The 17,500-nt window shown below is 37.7% G+C and overlaps 1 protein-coding gene across 2 annotated transcripts in view; it reads right to left on the bottom strand.

The window, feature by feature from the left end:
• Nucleotides 1–17,500, bottom strand: part of PUSL1 (pseudouridine synthase like 1) — an 873,916-nt gene that overhangs the window by 728,319 nt on the left and 128,097 nt on the right. For both annotated transcript variants that reach the window (XM_044063203.1, XM_044063204.1), the window contains exon 2: nt 7,375–7,432. In XM_044063203.1, the coding sequence (XP_043919138.1) occupies nt 7,375–7,432 (58 nt within the window). The remainder of the gene's footprint in view (nt 1–7,374; nt 7,433–17,500) is intronic.

Raw genomic sequence — 17,500 nt, 5'->3', positions numbered from 1 at the left:
GGTCCTGGGTTTGAGACTTGCCAGTGAAATGCAGGGTTGTGACATATGTTATTCTAGCAACTTCCCAAAATTATACAAGCTATGTTTAAAATGTGTCCCTGGTTTTTGGCCTTTTGTACCCCCCCTCCCCCCCAAAAAAAACTGAAATTGAAAATAAGTGTGAGAAGATGTGCAAGATGCCTATGGCTTACACTACTGTCATCCTATTTATAGTGTGGCTGTGGACACACTGGAAGCAGACGTTTATGATGGAAATGTTCTGAATTGGGCAGTTTTGTCATTATTGCTTCATGCATTTTGTTTTATTGCCTACAGCCTACTGGAAAAATGTTCAAACAATAAATGTAAAATGCGCTCTAACAAGTGTGCTGTATTATACAAGGAATATAGTTTAATAAAGTCAGGAAGGTGTATCAAATAAAAAACTTATGTTTCTTGTTTTGTGTACAAGGGGCTAATGATTTGAAAATAGCCCAAAGGTAATCTTTATCCATTACTGGTCAAATGCATTTTCTTTGAATGTGGTGTGGGTTTCAATGCTGTTTCAATGAATGTGAGTTACAAGAGCAGAAAAGTTTTAATGCCAAGTCAATTTTCGTTGTGAGACAATGTTGCTTTGTTTAGCAGATGTCTACTGGTGTTTGTGCATTGGGCTGTAAAATGCAAAAATAAAATCCAAATAATCATTGTATCAGTAAAGCAGTATGCACACATTAGTGTTTAGGTAAATGGGGTAAAATAGCCAGGTAATGGGACACTGGAATGGCTGCAGGTGGACTCTGGTGCCATATTTTGGTTGTCTGTTCTTCAGTTTGCATTTGATAGTTGGTATCCCACAAGTCCATTGAAGTAGACGGGGTTACATAATTGTGTATGCAAATTATATGTTAATTAGCATACAGATTTGTACCTATTTTTCATGGGCCTTGTCCAGATTTTTGATGTTTCCAGGTTGAGAGGTATACATGTATGCAAAGTCAATTCCAGAGCATGGGCAGTCTCTGGGTTATGCACCTGTTCCTCCAGCATGTTCTGTTGATTGTGGTAATGAGGTTGAGGTCTCCAGAATGTGTGGTGCAAAAGGATTGGGATTTCTTTAGATGTAGCATATCTAACACAGCTGGGTCAGACATGACTTTGTAAATCAAGCAGAGATCGCCTCTTACTAGACAATATGAGAGAGAAAATAGCTGGAGGTTTTTGAGTCTGTCCGTGTAGGACATGTGTTTAAGGCCTAGGATCCTCTTCGTGAGGTACTTTTGTGGCCTCTCCAGCAGTTGCAGGTGTCTAGTGAGGTACATGCCAAATGGGGCATTATACACTACAATTGGTCTAATGAGGGAAGAGTAGAGAGAAATGATGACCTCTTTCTTCCTGGATGCAAAACCCTTGGTAATGAGATGTGCCACATAAAAGGACTTTCTGACCACAGTGGCAATGTGGTGGTCGAAGGAGAGGCTGCTGTTAACCTGTGTCCCCAGATCTCTTATAACGCCTTCAGTGTTCAGTGGACTCTCATCGATGTGGTAATTAGTGTGAACTGAGATTTTCCAAAAGGGGATGATGATGCATTTTTTGGCATTAAGCTTAAGGCTATGGTTTTGACACCAGTCATTGGTCTCAGTGAGGCCTTTCTATAGGATGTCTGCATGACTTGGGGAGTTAATAATGGCTCCCAGGTTGCAGTCGTCTGCAAATCTAGTCAGCCAGAGTCCCTCTGTATTGGCCTAGACTTCTGAGAAGTAGATGCCCAACAGGAGAGGAACCAGGACTGATCCCTCTGGGACTCCACTCGTGACTGGTCGGCAGTCTGACTTGGAGTCTGCTACTTTCACACTGTGGGTTCTATCTGTGAGCCAATTTGCAACCCACTTAACGATATAGGGGTTGATGATCTAGTTTGCTGAGTTTATCAATAACTCCTGAGTGAGGAATGGTATCATAGGCCTTGGCCAGATCGAGGTAGGCTGTATGAACTGCCTTACCTTCACCCACCGCTCTAGTGACTGACTCAAATAAGTCAACCATTTTGAGCAGGCATGATCTACTTTTCACAAAACCAAATTGCGTGGGATCTAGAGTTTGGAGACTCCCTATATCCTTGTTAATTATGTCCATGATGATGCGCTCCATACCTTTACATATCAGACTCATCAGGCTAATGGGGCAATCATTTCCAGAGTCTGTAGTTGCGCTCCTTCTTTATGGAGAGGAATGACTGTAGCAGTGCACCACTTGGTAGGGACAAAGCCTGAGGTGAGGCTGTGAGTGAACAGAGCACACAGATGCGGTACCAGTTCAATTTGTAATTCATGTAGAACACAGCCAGAGTTACTGTCAGGTCCCATGGAAACTGTATTCTTGGCCTTAGACAATGCAGCTTTAACCTGTGTTGCAGTAAAGCTGGGTTCCTGGCATTCTTCCGGTACTGAAATTGGTCCTTTACGGGGGGAGAGATGGGTACTGAATTGAATCTGTTGGCCAGTATGTTGGCAATATCTGCTGGAGCCATATAGGAGGTACCATTGTGCAGTAATTCAGAGCAAATCTGGGTATTGCCATGGAGATTCTTGACATAACTATAGAAGGCTTTGTGGTTGTTTTTAGTGCCCAATGCAATTCTGCCTTCATAGCTGGCTTTGGAGGTTTTGATGAGAGATCTCAACTTTTTGTTGAGGCTAATAAGGAAATTTTATCAGTCTGGGGACTTCACCTTTTTCTGCAACAGTTTCTTCCTTCTGTTTCAGAGTTTATTAAGGTCAGGGGACCACCAGACTGGCTTACTTTTTTTTGGAAGAGAGCATCTTGGTTCTGTTGGGTAGAGCTAGTTCCATGCATTTATGTACGTGTTCGTACAGTGCATTGGTGTTTGATTCGGCAGTCATGTATCTATTTTTCATTAGCATGGGTGCCATGAAGTTAGCCACCACTGATTTTAGGAGTCCAAAGTCAGCTTTGGAGAAGTTTTTCACGGTGGATACCCTTGCGGGGTTGTGGTTGAGATGTGGATTTACATGGTGATTAGTCTGTGGTCCGATCTAACCAGGGAGGAATTGACTATTGGTGTACAGCAATGGTTACCCATGTTAGTAATAACCAGGTCAAGGATGCTGCTTCCTCTAGTGGGGGTAAGAATGAGCTGGTCCAGGGCACTGGAACTGATAAATTCCAGGAAGCGCTGGGAAAGTGCATTGGTGCGTAAGTAGTTTTCCCAGATGATGGAGGGGTAGTTGAAGTTACCTAGTATGAGAGAGTGTTGGGTTGGATCTTAATAGTTTCCAGGGTGCTGTGGCCTAATGGTTAAGGTGTTTGCCTTAAAACACAAGGTGCAGGGTTTGAGTCTCACAAGGGATAATTGGCTAGGCTTAAAATGGCTCGCAAGGGCAGTTAGCCTAGAACTAATCTATGAACCTATAGAGTGAGAGTCTTGGGACATGGTTGGGGACCTATAGCAGGCTATGACCTGAATCACCGTCTTACCCAATGTTAGTTTTACCTGGTGTATTTCAGATGTGTTATGCTGGGCTACAAGTCTGAGGTGTGTACATCCCTTATGAATATGGAGACACCACCGCCTTTGGAGCTTCGGTCCATGTTATGGGGTCGAAAGGTGTGGAATGAGTTACAGCCTGGTAGCACAGGGGTGCTTTCTGCTGCTTTAAACTAGGTCTGCGTTACAGCACAAATGTTGATGTTCTCCATTTTGAGGAGTGCTTCGAGTGAGTGCATCTTGAGATTTAGACTTCTAGCATTGCACAGCATGACCCTCAGATTGCATTTATTTATAGCTGTTATGGTGGTAATTTGGTCTTTGGAACACTACCTAAAAAAGGCACTATAGGGGTGGCAAGAACCTTAGCCAGTACCCGAAAACCCAGGGGTGACAGATGCAGGCCATCTCTGGCAAAGCATCGAGGTATGTTAATCATGTCATCCCAAGCAGACAATACTGGATCAACTGTTGAAGTCAATAATTTTCTGTTTGTACTGTGGTATCATTCTGGGCGATGGTAGGATGCTGCTCAGTGCTAGGGTCATACCTGCCTGGCCACATAATCCAAGAGCTTCACCAAGTCTTTTTTCATGTAGTCCAGGGAGGTGCATCTCAGGTCATTCACACCCACATGAACAATGACAGAGTCCTACTTGTACTTGTTGTGGAGTGACCTGAGTGCGTGTGTTGTGTGTCAGATTCTGGCACCTGATAGCTTGCTGTTACCTTCTCCTTATTCAACCTAGTGAGTGGGACATCAGTGTCTCTCACTATTGAGTCACCTATGATTATTGTATAGGGCAAGCTGTTTTGCCTTAGGGGCTTAGGTTTTGGGGCACACTGTGTAGGTGAGCTGTGTGTCTTGTGCTGTGTTGTGGTGGTCGAATGCATTTCTGCCTTGGAGGTCTCTGCTGTTACCCCTAGAACCAAACTCCACAGCACTGCACATGGTCTGTCACACCAACCCTCATTACCCCAGAACCAAACCCCACAGCACTGCACATGGTCTGTCACACCAACCCTCATTACCCCAGAACCAAACCCCACAGCAATGCACATGCTCTGTCACACCAACTCTCATTACCCCTAGAACCAAACCCCACAGCAATGCACATGCTCTGTCACACCAACTCTCATTACCCCTAGAACCAAACCCCACAGCACTGCACATGCTCTGTCACACCAACTCTCATTAGCCTTAGAACCAAACTCCACAAAACTGTACATGCCTTCTTGTCACAGGCACCTATTCATTGGCAAGCTCTTCCCGTCGAAATTAAGGAAATCAACACTTATTCCAAATTAGAATGCATAACAAGAAGCATTTTTTATGCAAATCAAATGCTCCTGCTTCATTACACGACATATCACCTAAATTATCAACTTTCCAAATCTCCTCTTCTCTCTCAAATTCACTAAAGAGTGACCTACATTACAAACTAATGCATATATTGTGCATTACACTCTGCTTGTGACTAGAATGTATAGACACAGTTCTTCTTCTTCTTTCGGCTTTTCCCGGTTAGGGGTCGCCACAGCGGATCACCTGTCTGCTCATGATTGGCAGTGGAGTTTTACAGTGTCGAGTTGCCAGCCCGGCACCCAACCTTCCACTGACTGCACACACAATCACAGACTCATGCCTAGGGCCAATTTACAGTGTCCAATCCACCTATTGCATGTCTTTGGGATGTGGGAGGAAACCGGAGCACCCGGAGGAAACCCACGTGAACACAGGGAGGACATGCAGACTCCACACAGAAGGCAACCCAGCCGAGAATCGAACCACAGAACCTCTTGCTGTGAGGCGGCAACGCTAACTGCTGCACCACTGTGGCCGCCCAGAATGTATAGACACAGTTATTTCTATGTAATTAGTCTGAACTACTCTGTTCTTGCCGACATTTCTTATTTTTATGGTTGTGAAATATTTTCTGTTTCACCTAGTTGAGGCTGAAATTGGTTAATACTGATCACTGCACTACCCTTTGTCAACAAATATAAATAAAATAAAATGCCATTTATTCTCAGCAATGTCAGTTACCTCACCAGATCCTCTTAAGAAAAAAAAGTCTATTAAATTATGTAATTTCTATTATATGGACACTTGCTAGAACACTAACACTATGACAAAGCTGTCACTTAACATTGAAATCTGTTAAAAATGTCACTTATCAACACTGGAATCTGTTAAATATCGGTTCTCAGACAGATAATGGTACTGGAAGTCCAACATACATAAGCAAAACTATATCAGTTCATACGTACTTACCAGGTACTGATCCATGAAGTTTGTAGCACTTATATTTTCAGTGCAAATAATCCCAAAACTAGCAGAACATTTACATTTACCTCTTTCCAAGAGGGAGAAGCGCAAAATCAAGGGTGAAATTGTGGTTACCCATCCGTTCATCCAGACTACGTTTGAGCAGTATAAGACAAGTACTTGCTTCATGCTGAAAGGAAGGTGATTCCCAAAAAAGGGGTAGTCTATGTGATAAATTATCTCTCTCTCCAACATCTACTTATGCTGTAGAAGAGATTTAAGTCAACTCATCAGGTGTTTATGCCCCCATTGGACTTGTGAATGTGCAATAAGTCTGACAGCATAAGGCCTGTTGAACCGCTGTACACGAGGCAGAGTTTCTCAGCAGTCTGTATGACAACAAAAAGGGGCAACACTTTGAGACAGTCCACAAACTGTTAGATTTAGACTCCTGATTTTCTTAGTAAGAAAGGACTATGGGCATTCAAGTTCCTTCAGATGTCTGAGCAGGACATGCCAATGGGGGCACAACTGAGAAAGCACTATGGGCATTCAGGTTCCTTCAGATGTTTGAGCAGGACATGCCAATGGGGGCACTGTACTCAAGAAGTGCAGAATACAGTGGAATGATCACATCCCTGGACCTAGACGCCATAACCATTGTAATAAATTGGAAATGAAGAGGTATACAAATATTTCAAAAGCAAAAGAAAAACACAGTGACTTGTAAACAAAGAATAAATAATTCTAGCCAGTCAGTGACTTGTAAACAAAGAATAAATAATTCTAGCCAGTCAGTGACTTGTAAACAAAGAATAAATAATTCTAGTCAGTCAGTGGCTTGCAAACAAAGAATAAATAATTCTAGTCAGTCAGTGACTTGTAAACAAAGAATAAATAATTCTAGTCAGTCAGTGACTTGTAAACAAAGAATAAATAATTCTAGTCAGTCAGTGACTTGTAAACAAAGAATAAATAATTCTAGTCAGTCAGTGACTTGTAAACAAAGAATAAATAATTCTAGTCAGTCAGTGACTTGTAAACAAAGAATAAATAATTCTAGTCAGTGACTTGTGAACAAAGAATAAATAATTCTAGTCAGTCAGTGACTTGTAAACAAAGAATAAATAATTCTAGTCAGTCAGTGACTTGTAAACAAAGAATAAATAATTCTAGTCAGTGACTTGTAAACAAAGAATAAATAATTCTAGTCAGTCAATGACTTGTAAACAAAGAATAAATAATTCTAGTCAGTCAATGAGCTATTCCATTCCCTTAGAGCTAACCTCAAAATTCACTGACTGATCACCGCTGCCCAAATATGCGAGTTCCAGTCCATCTTAATAATGAATTTTTAATTACTAAAATATCTTTAAAACTAACTAAAATTTTAAAGCTACACAAAACTATCTATAAAACTAAGATTTTAAAGTTATCTAAAATTTTAAACAAAAATAAAACAGAATCTTAAGATACAAACATTTCTACAGCAGATACTATTTATTGCATTTTCTTTTATTGGCATCAGCAGCACCTACCACCCCCTTTTCCCATTTTGTCACCTACAAAACATTGCAGAGATAATTAGCGCTGTGACTAGGGAATATACGCTTACCTCTAGGTAGTTCTCAACCCCAAGAATGGCCTGATGAGAAGGTGCTTTCATTACTCCACTGTAAAGAAGGAAAATACAAATTGTAGGTTTAAATGCAGCACGAGGGGAATTATGTTCTAATATCACAAAAAACAATTACACACGTTGTCCAAAAGTGAAGAAAAAAAACTACACTGCATTAAATCTGCATTCTAAAGAACAGCTTTAGTGGCATTACAATGTGATCGTACTCTTTGTTTTTCTTTTTCTGCTAGACTTAGTGCATAATGCACACAGACAACAGCAAATCAGCTTTTACAAGTACAGTAAATAGGCATGCTAGAGTAACACTCATCACTATTAACTCCAATAAATGCTAATGATTATGTAATGGCAGTTTTACCTCAGTTGTCTGACAATTTATTGTAAAGGACTCAGGCTACAAGCTGCTAACAAGCTTCATCCTTTACTCCTACGTTTCAATTTGTCAATCTCCAGTTGTCTCTTGTGTATGGGCAAGTCAAGTTAACTAGACTGTGCTCCACGTTGTCACAGTAGAATCTGTACATAGTTGTTCACTCAGTCAACAAATAGAATAAAAAAAAAATAAAGATTAACTGCTCATGTACTGCACACATACTCACTTATTTGTGCCCCCTAATGTCAAATGACAGATTGTGTAACACAAAATAAATAATAATATAATAACGGTGGCAAAAATTAATGAAAACTTCAAAAAAAAAAATGCCATTATTTTTATATTGACTCCTAAAAAAGGTGTAAATGTATTTATTTTACATTTGTTTACCGGAAAGTCCGACTGGGATGAAAACCCATTTTCAGCGGAGGTCCAGGGAGAAAAGCTCCACATACAACAAAACTTTAAGAACATTTAAACTTTAAAAACTTATAGTTACAGCTGATATTTATACAACATAGTCATGTTTCTTTTCAAAGTAAATAAAAAAAAAAAAAATTCATACATAGTAAACAGAGAGGAAGACCACAACATAGCTAATCAGAGAACAGAATAATATAGCTACAGCAGCAAAGCAGGAAGGTAGGCATAAATTTAGGTGAGCTTGCAGTAATACCCGTACAAAGCCAAGAGTCAGTAAGATAATTTTTAAGGGTATTTTTAAACTGGCTGGCATCAATAGTAGTTCTAATGGCATAAGGAAGTGAATTCCTGGATTTTGCTACTTGGTTGGAATATAGGGAATCAACAGCAGTGTTGGTGGATTTGGTTACCTGGTAGCAGCAATTTGTTTGTTGAGCGTAAGCTAGGGTAGAAGAGGGTTGCAGAATGTTTAGTAGAGCTGGGGTTTTTTTTCAGCCTGATACAGTAGTTTGTGTACCATGGTTAGTTGATTGCAGGATAATAGTTGTAGTAGTTTTTTTTAAGATGTGATAGTCGTGGGTCTGATGTGGACAGTCAGTGGCAAATTTAGCTATTTTATGATAGCATGTTTCTAGTTTTCTTAGGTCAGTCCTTTTGAGGTTGAAAAAAATTGGAGAAGCATACAGGAGTGTTGATAGGAGGCAGGTTCTTGCAATAGCTATCTTTGAAGTATCTGTTAAATATTTTTTGTTTCTGTATAAAATACCCATTTTTATGGACCTTCTTAATTGTTTGTGATACATGTCAAACCCAACCCAAGAACAAAATGTCCAATTTTCCAGAAAATATTAAAACATTTTACTGGCAATATTTTGCAATGTCTAAATTAAAAAGCATCTTCGTAAATTATGTGATACAGTAGTCAAGGCCTCTGTCACAAAGATCTTGTGTAAGTTAAGATAGTACAAGAGGTAAAGCCCCGCATAGAAGGATGCACTGATGCCCTATAAAAACTACATTTTGAAGTGGAATTCAGTGAAATGCTTGCAAAAATGAAGTCTTAAGCCAATGAAGTCTACATATTCTCTTTTTATCTGTGTGAGTTTTCCTCAAGATACTTCACTTTCTTCCTCTACCCCCAAAAATACATGCACTTTATATACTCTGTACTGCCCTTAGATACTGTAATCACCCTGCCCTCATCCTAATTAAATATATTAACTCCAAAGTCACATACCGGCAATTCCAAAAAAAAATGCAAATGTTCCCACTCCCTGTCTGTAGCAATCGGCTGCAGAAACAATACAACCAAACCACACAAAGGACCAAGTTCCAGAAAATTTGCTCTCACTGAGAGCAGGCTGACAGCAGGTGTTTTAGAATCTGACATCCAGTGTAAGCCTGTTTATAGAAAGGCCTTAGGGTGAAGAAGTCACTTACACTGAGCTAATCTTTCAGAATCAGGATAGACTTACACTGAGAGAAATGCTTGGAACCTGGCCCCTAGAGTTCAAAAAAGAAATAAATACCCTGGTCTCTCTCACTCACTTCCTCCAAACTATGTTGGAACAAACCGAATCAGGATAAATAAAAATAAATAAAGTGCAAAAATTAATGAGACAGAATATCCCTTAAAGGATACTGATACAAGGTTAAAAAAAGAGAAGCTCAAACATAAGTTTTGTTGTAAACAAAATCTTTTATTGGATAGATCTGAAACTTGAAATCACAGAAATAACCTGAGAATTTATAGGATATCAGAAGACTTGAAGGATGCTAAACTTCTTAACGATCTAAAGCATTTTAAATTAACAGAGTTATTTTATTTAACATCTGTTTAGTGGGAAAGTCCAACTGGAATGAGCCCATTTTCAGTGCAGACCCGGGGAGAAATGCTCCAAATGCAAGTCTTTGGAATGTGGGAGGAAACCAGAGTACCCGGAGGAAACCCGCACGAATGCAAGGAGGACATGCAGACTCCACACAGACAGCACTCCAGCCAAAAATCGAACCTTAAAACCTCTTACTGTGAGGCAACAATGCTAACTGCTGTGCCACCCGAAATCAAATCCCATTCTGATACTCAAATTCTCCAGCAAGGACTGCACCAAACAAATGCTTGGCCTTGTAATCATGGACTTACCTTTCATACCAAGAAATGCATCACAGTTTCCTGTGGTAAATCTAACATCACTGCTATTTATCGTACAGATAACTTTCCATTTAAATACGAAGCAATCATCAGGGACATGGGTACATATGCTGATAAACTCTCCTTTGACCACCATGTCCTTATGGTGGTTAGAAAATCCTTCTACAGCTTATCCCTCATGGCATCTCTTCCAAGTCCAGCGAAGTTATAATCCTACTTTATTTATCTATTATAAGGCCCTTCACTGAATATTGCATACCCTTCAGCATGTACCTCAACAGGCATCTAAACCAGTGTGAGAGACCTTAACGTTTCTTCAACAAAAAAGATTTCAGATCTCAGTAGCCTCATTTACACTGACAGACTATAAGCTGTCAATCTACTCAGTGTTGTACAGACTCCTGAGGGGTGATAACCGTTTAGTGTTTTATGCTATATATAAACAAGCACTCTTTCAACTCATTCACCTAAATAGAACAAGTGGTAAAGTAAACAATCATTCTTCTGACCTAAACCTATGCTACCACATCAAGAAGACCAAATGGTGTGACAGATGCTTAACCCAACAAATGCCAGATTTCTGGAACAGGCTACCCTAACCTATCAAGCAAAGTACTTCCCCAGCAACCTCTCCAACCATTCTGGGTATCTGGATGGGTGACTGCAAATTTTTACCAGGAATATGTGCAGAAAGACTACTTGATGGAGTGCACTGCTAGTCATTAATAAAACAAAAAGCCAGCACATAGTGGTGTAAGGTGCCTACGAAATTAAATTTATTCAAACATGAATTAAGCAAAAACAGACCGGTTTCGGCCAATAAATTACTAAGCCTTCCTCAGTGTTGAAAATAATACTATGAATCAATGCCTAATCAACATCTATGTAACAACACACACCTACAATTATCCTGCTGAATGGCTAGCTATAATTGTTCATTTAAACTGGGTGGAAATAATCCCCACAGCTTGATGATCACTTTTTCTGCCTGCTGTTGCTAATATGTTCGGATATATACTGGCTGAATCTGTTTTTGCCCAATTCATGTTTGAATAAATTTAATTTCATAGGCACCTTACACTACTGTGTGCTAGCGTTTTGTTTTATTAACAGAATTCATGAGTTTTGGGGCCATGCACTTGCCGTACTTGCAAGAGATTTTTTCATGCACTGCTAGTCACTCACCAGTACCAGGTGATGTGGCTGAACATCTTGATGGTCTCTTCTGGGCATAAGCTTAGTAAAAACCTATGAACATATTTACAATACAATACAAAATGGAAGAAAAAAGGAAAGGCACACGGATCTTTAACGAAGAAGCCTTCATATACTTATGCTCTTCTATCACTGTCAGTTTCTTTATCTCACTTAGATAATAATCTGATTTTCAGGACTGCATGGAGTCCTGCATCTGTGAAGATTTGAAATAATACAATAAAGTGGGATAGTCATACTGCCTCTCAAACAAAGACATTCAAAAGACAGTATCTTGGGGGGGATGCTGACTGAGTAGCAGCAGATTTCTTTAGCTCCGTTACTTTATATATTCCTGACAGGAAATAAACCCTCAAAATAATCCTATCTTCAAACTGATATTTTAACTAATGTTAACTGTTATTTTAACTAATGTCAAGTATTCTCTGGGATTATATCAAAGAACTTTTTAATTTTTTTTATATTTTACTGTCAAACCTTTATCTGGAAGATCATTCATGCATCCGGTCTGGAAAGGAGTCATTCAAAAACAACTTCACAAGACTCACTTTTTAAAAATGAATTGCAGTCAGTCCTCACAAATATCCAGGAGGTTATCACTGAGAATGGATAAACTGGACACTAAATTGGATAACTTCAAAGAAGAATGTACAAAATAAAGACGCTCTTCAGCAACAGAAGTCACACATATCTGGTATCGAGGACTCACTAAACAGCAAAGAAGGGAGACTAAATGAAGATGAAAATAATATTGAATTTTTACTCTTTGCTGAACAAAGTCTATGACCTAGAGAACAGATCCCACAGAAATAATATCCGTATCTTTGGTCTTCCAGAAAAAATAGAAGGAAATAATATAGTGAATTTCTGACATCCTGGCTCCCTAAGATACTTGGCATACCTGAAGCAATGTCATTCAGAATTGAGAGAGCACACAGGTCTTTAACCACATCCTCTTCAAAGAATAATTAATCTCTGAGGTCTACAAGAGTGAGATTTTTTTCCTCTCAAGATAAGGAGATCAATCCTTAAAACTGCCTGGGCAAAATCTCCACTGAAAACAGACGGAAAAACAATCCGTTCTGACAATGACTATTCTATAGCAGTAGCAGTAATCTCTAAAAGAAAATGTTTTCTGTCTTCAATCAGAGAACTTAAGAACGAATAAATTAAAGATCATCTATTACTCCTTACCATATTGAAAGGTCTTCCTATCTGATGATGTCAAGTTTTTTGAGGATCCTGATACTGGTTTGTCATATCTACAGTCAAAAGACATTTTAAAACAAGTGGAAGATATGGACTGGAACAGTATGGCTTTCAAGAGACAAACTGAAAGAACAAGATGGAAGATAAAGTGAAGAAGAAGTTAAGAGACAAATAATATAACATTTATTTACTTTTCTACAGATATAACTTTATTACTTTATTTTTAAACTTAATTTTTGTTCTTAAAACATATGAACAAGCTACATTCGACAACTTTAAATGGGATAAGGAGAACCCAGAGATTTCCTATAATAAGGTAGCTTGATCTTATTTATACATTTTTTCCTAGTATTAAGTCTATAAAAAATTATCTTTAGTAACATTTTATTTAATATTTATAATTGAGTAGTTGTTTTAGAGGTAAATTACTAATATAACTCTTTTCTTATTTAAAATCCTATTTGAGAACGGATTTGAAATGGCATGTTTTTTTTCTTTGCTTCATTTTAAATATATTAGGGTTATCTAGCCTCGAATTTGATAAGTGAACATATTGGGATAGTGCAAGCTTCTGGTCTCATACATGTAGCTTGCAGTTACAGGTTTTGTTTACTGGGTCTTTTGTGAGAAACTTACAGTGTAAGATTTTATGGGGGAATTCTTTTGACTTTATTTTTATTACGTGCTGAAATGGGCTTAGCTGTTGACTAGTGGCATTAGTTCTTCACTTACTTGTATATGGGAAATGCTGTCATCAACATTTTACATGTTTTGTGTTTTTCTTTTAGTTCTCATCTTCTTTCTTTGCTTTCTGAGTATTACTTTGTGTTCCGTTATGTGGAAGACTGGTTTGTGATTTTTGTTGTCAGTTAAAGGTGGGTGCTTGAGTGTGTTCATGATGGCTGGTGGATTTCAGCTGGAGTGGCTGTTTGTCTGAGTAACTGCTTTTTGGTATGGCATGTGCAGCTGCTTGGATGTGATCCTGCTGTGGCTGTGACTATGGTATTTTGCATGTCCTGTATATGAAGTTGTATGCCTTGATGTAGCGGAGCCACCTTTGGATTTCTTTTTACTTTCCGAGCAATGTGATCTTTTTGTGCACTAGAATAGATAAGTGAAGGCGACACTTTGAGTTTTGGGGTTCTTCTGTTGGTTCAAGGAGATGTTAGATGTGATCGTGATAAACACAGCTTGAGCTCTTTTTTTGAACGAGAGAATTTGTGTTAGTCAGATCTCTGTAAACTGTTTTAACATTTTGAGCTTCCCAACAAAGTGTTGCACTACCTAGTTGAGAGCGGAGTCCTGTATACGCTAATATGTTTTAGTTGTCACTTGTTCTATTTCATAGGTTCATAGATTACTACTAGGCTAATTGCCCTTATGGGCCATTTTAAGCCTAGCCAATTACCCCCTGTGAGAATCAAATCCCATACCTTGTGTCAGTAAGGCAAACACCTTAACCATTATGCCAACCTCCCATCAAATGCTGTGTTAGCACCATACATTTCACTGCCAGGTCTTGAACCCAGGACCCTGTGCAAAATAGTCAGAGAAACACACCACTATGCCAAATCAGCTGTTTTCTTTTAAGGATGCATTTAGACTTAACTATTAAAAGGAAACAAAAATGTTGAAAATGTTGTTTTGACAAAACATCTTGCTTTTTAAAGCAATAAATGACTTTTCCATTTGCAGTTTATGAACGCTGTCATTAAAATACACTATACGCTTTTATCAAGTGCAGTGGAGTAGACACTGCAAAAGTTCAGTACTTGTTTAGATGGGAGGGGATAATAGTTACTGGTACTTTACTCAATGATGGGGGATGACACACATCAAAAACTGCAATACAGCAGTTTATAGGTTCATAGATTAGTACTAAGCTAACTGCCTTTGCGAGCCATTTTAAGCCTAGCCAATTATCCCTTGTGAGACTCAAACCCTGCACCTTGTGTTTGTAAGACAAACACCTTAACCATTAGGCCACCGTCCCAACCCAATGGGTCCAAAGTGCTCACTACTGAGAACAGCAATTATAAATTTTATTCAATAGGACACTGTTGTACTAAAACATTTACCAAGGATGGCTTTAGCATTAAGAAACTAAAATATTGGGGCGTGGCCAAGGATGAACACAGGATAGCAGCAGATTTCTTCAGCTCCACCAATTTCATTACATCGACAGGAATTAATTACTTAAAAAATTAATTTTTGAAGTAATTTTCTTTCTAAATATGTTTGTTTTATATAGTTCTTGAACTATATCTAAAAAAGAAAGGAAATCTTAATAATATTCCTGTCAGAAATTACTTTGGAAATTTTCCTGTCAGTTTATCAGTCTGAAATGAGTTCCAGTAAGACAAATTCTCAAGACTCCAGCATCAAGAAAGAACTTCAGTCTCTGATAATTATAGTCCAGCAACTTACTGCTAAGATGGATAAAATGGATACTAAAATAGACACTTTCATAGAAAAACTACAAAACAAATAGACTTGTTACATATGGACCTGCAACAACAGAAGATCCAGATGACAGGCATAGAAGAAGCTGTGAATGACATGGAAAATAGAATACAAGAAGAGGAAATCAACATTGAGTATCTGCTGAAACAAAATACACATTTACAAACAAAGCTGGATGACCTGGAAAATAGATCTAGGCGCAATAACATTAGGATTTTTGGACTGCCAGAAAATATTGAAGGTAACAATATTACTTCTTTTTAACAACATGGCTCCCTAAAACTTTAGATTTACCAGAAGCATTCTCTTTTGGTATCGAAAGAGCACATAGATCTATAGCTAATACTAACTCTAACAAAAACTATCCTAGATCAGTTATAGTTAGATTTCTATCATCTTTTGATAAAGAGATGGTTCTTAAATCTGCTTGGGCTAAAGCTCCTGTTAAGATTAATGAAACAACTGTGCATTTTGACAATGACTATTCTTCCATGGTATTAGCTAAAAGAAAAGTTTTTCTGCCACTAATAAGGGAGCTTAAAAGCACAGTTTAAAACATACCTTCTGTTTCCTGCCAAGCTTAAAATCTTCCTTCCTGATGGTTCTAAAATTTTCGATGACTTAGACTCTGCTTTACTGTTTATCAAAAAAATAAGATTTTGGAAAAATAGAAGAAATGGAATGGGCTAGTCCTTCGTTAAAGAGACTGGCAACTGAAACTTCGTGGAAGACTTTAGAGAAGAAGAAGAGACTAAAAACAAATGATTTGTACTATGTTTTTTTTTCTCTCATTTTATTTTATTATTAATCTTTTTAAATATAGTTCCTGCATTTCCAAGAAGCAACAAATATTTTGAAAAAGATTTAATCAAAGTTATTCTCTGTGTTCAAAGAAATGTTTTGTTTCATAACTAGTCAAAATATCTGGAGATTTAATGGCAAGCTGTGATTTAACTTGTTTCTCTTTCTGAAGAGGAAAAATAAGGTCAGTAATTTGATACATTTTTTTCCTTTAAAAGTTTATATGTTCTTCAAATGCTATTCCTAATTATACTTTCTTGATTACACTGCTTATGCTTGTTTGTAAATAATCTGTCATGCTTTAACTAATAATAATTATAACTAAATAATAGTAAATAATATGTTTTATTTTTAACTCTATTAATATAAACAGTAAGTAACATTCTATTGTATATACTTCTTATAGCTTTCTCTTACATTTTTTTTATTTCTGCCTTACACCCTTTTACTTTCTACTCTCTTTTCTTTTCTTTATTAATATATAGAAATGCTTTTGATCATATAGACACAGTAAATAATAAGATTTGCATAGGAGTTGAGTTGGGACAAAAATGTTGAGTTTTGTTACTTATTAATAATTTTGGGCTTGATTTCACTTACATAGAGTCTGTAATAACCTGTAGAATGCATTGTGAAGGTTTTGTCATGTTTAGATGCATTTACACTGCTAAATGAATGTTTGTCACTAGTTTTTAATAAGTTTCCGCCAAAATGTTAAGAGAGACAATCTGGGATGTGGGCTGTCTCATGCACAGTGTCCATGAGCTACTTCAAAAGCTTCAACTCTCAGAATTCTCACAGAGAAGCTGAAAGCAGCTAGTCTCACCTTTGACCTAGATATCACACTGACACATCACAGATACAGGAATGACACTACCTAATTATACTTTCTTGATTACACTGCTTATGCTTGTTTGTAAATAATCTGTCATGCTTTAACTAATAATAATTAGAACTAAATAATAGTAAATAATATGTTTTATTTTTAACTCTATTAATATAAACAGTAAGTAATATTCTATTGTATATACTTCTTATAGCTTTCTCTTACATTTTTTTATTTCTGCCTTACACCCTTTTACTTTCTACTCTCTTTTTCTTTTCTTTATTAATATATAGAAATACTTTTGATCATATAGACACAGTAAATAATAAGATTCATAGGAGTTGAGTTGGGACAAAATGTTGAGTTTTGTTACTTATTAATAATTTTGGGCTTGATTTCACTTACATAGAGTCTGTAATTACCTGTAGAATGCATTGTGAAGGTTTTGTCATGTTTAGATGCATTTACACTGCTAAATGAATGTTTGTCACTAGTTTTTAATAAGTTTCCACCAAAATATTAAGAGAGACAATCTGGGATGTGGGCTGTCTCATGCACAGTGTCCATGAGCTACTTCAAAAGCTTCAACTCTCAGAATTCTCACAGAGAAGCTGAAAGCAGCTGGTCTCACCTTTGACCT

Source organism: Protopterus annectens, chromosome 2.part1 (assembly GCF_019279795.1).
Source record: "Protopterus annectens isolate FY-2018-M chromosome 2.part1, PAN1.0, whole genome shotgun sequence".
Taxonomy (NCBI): Eukaryota; Metazoa; Chordata; order Ceratodontiformes; family Protopteridae; genus Protopterus; species Protopterus annectens.
This window is presented reverse-complemented; position numbering and strand designations above follow the sequence as displayed.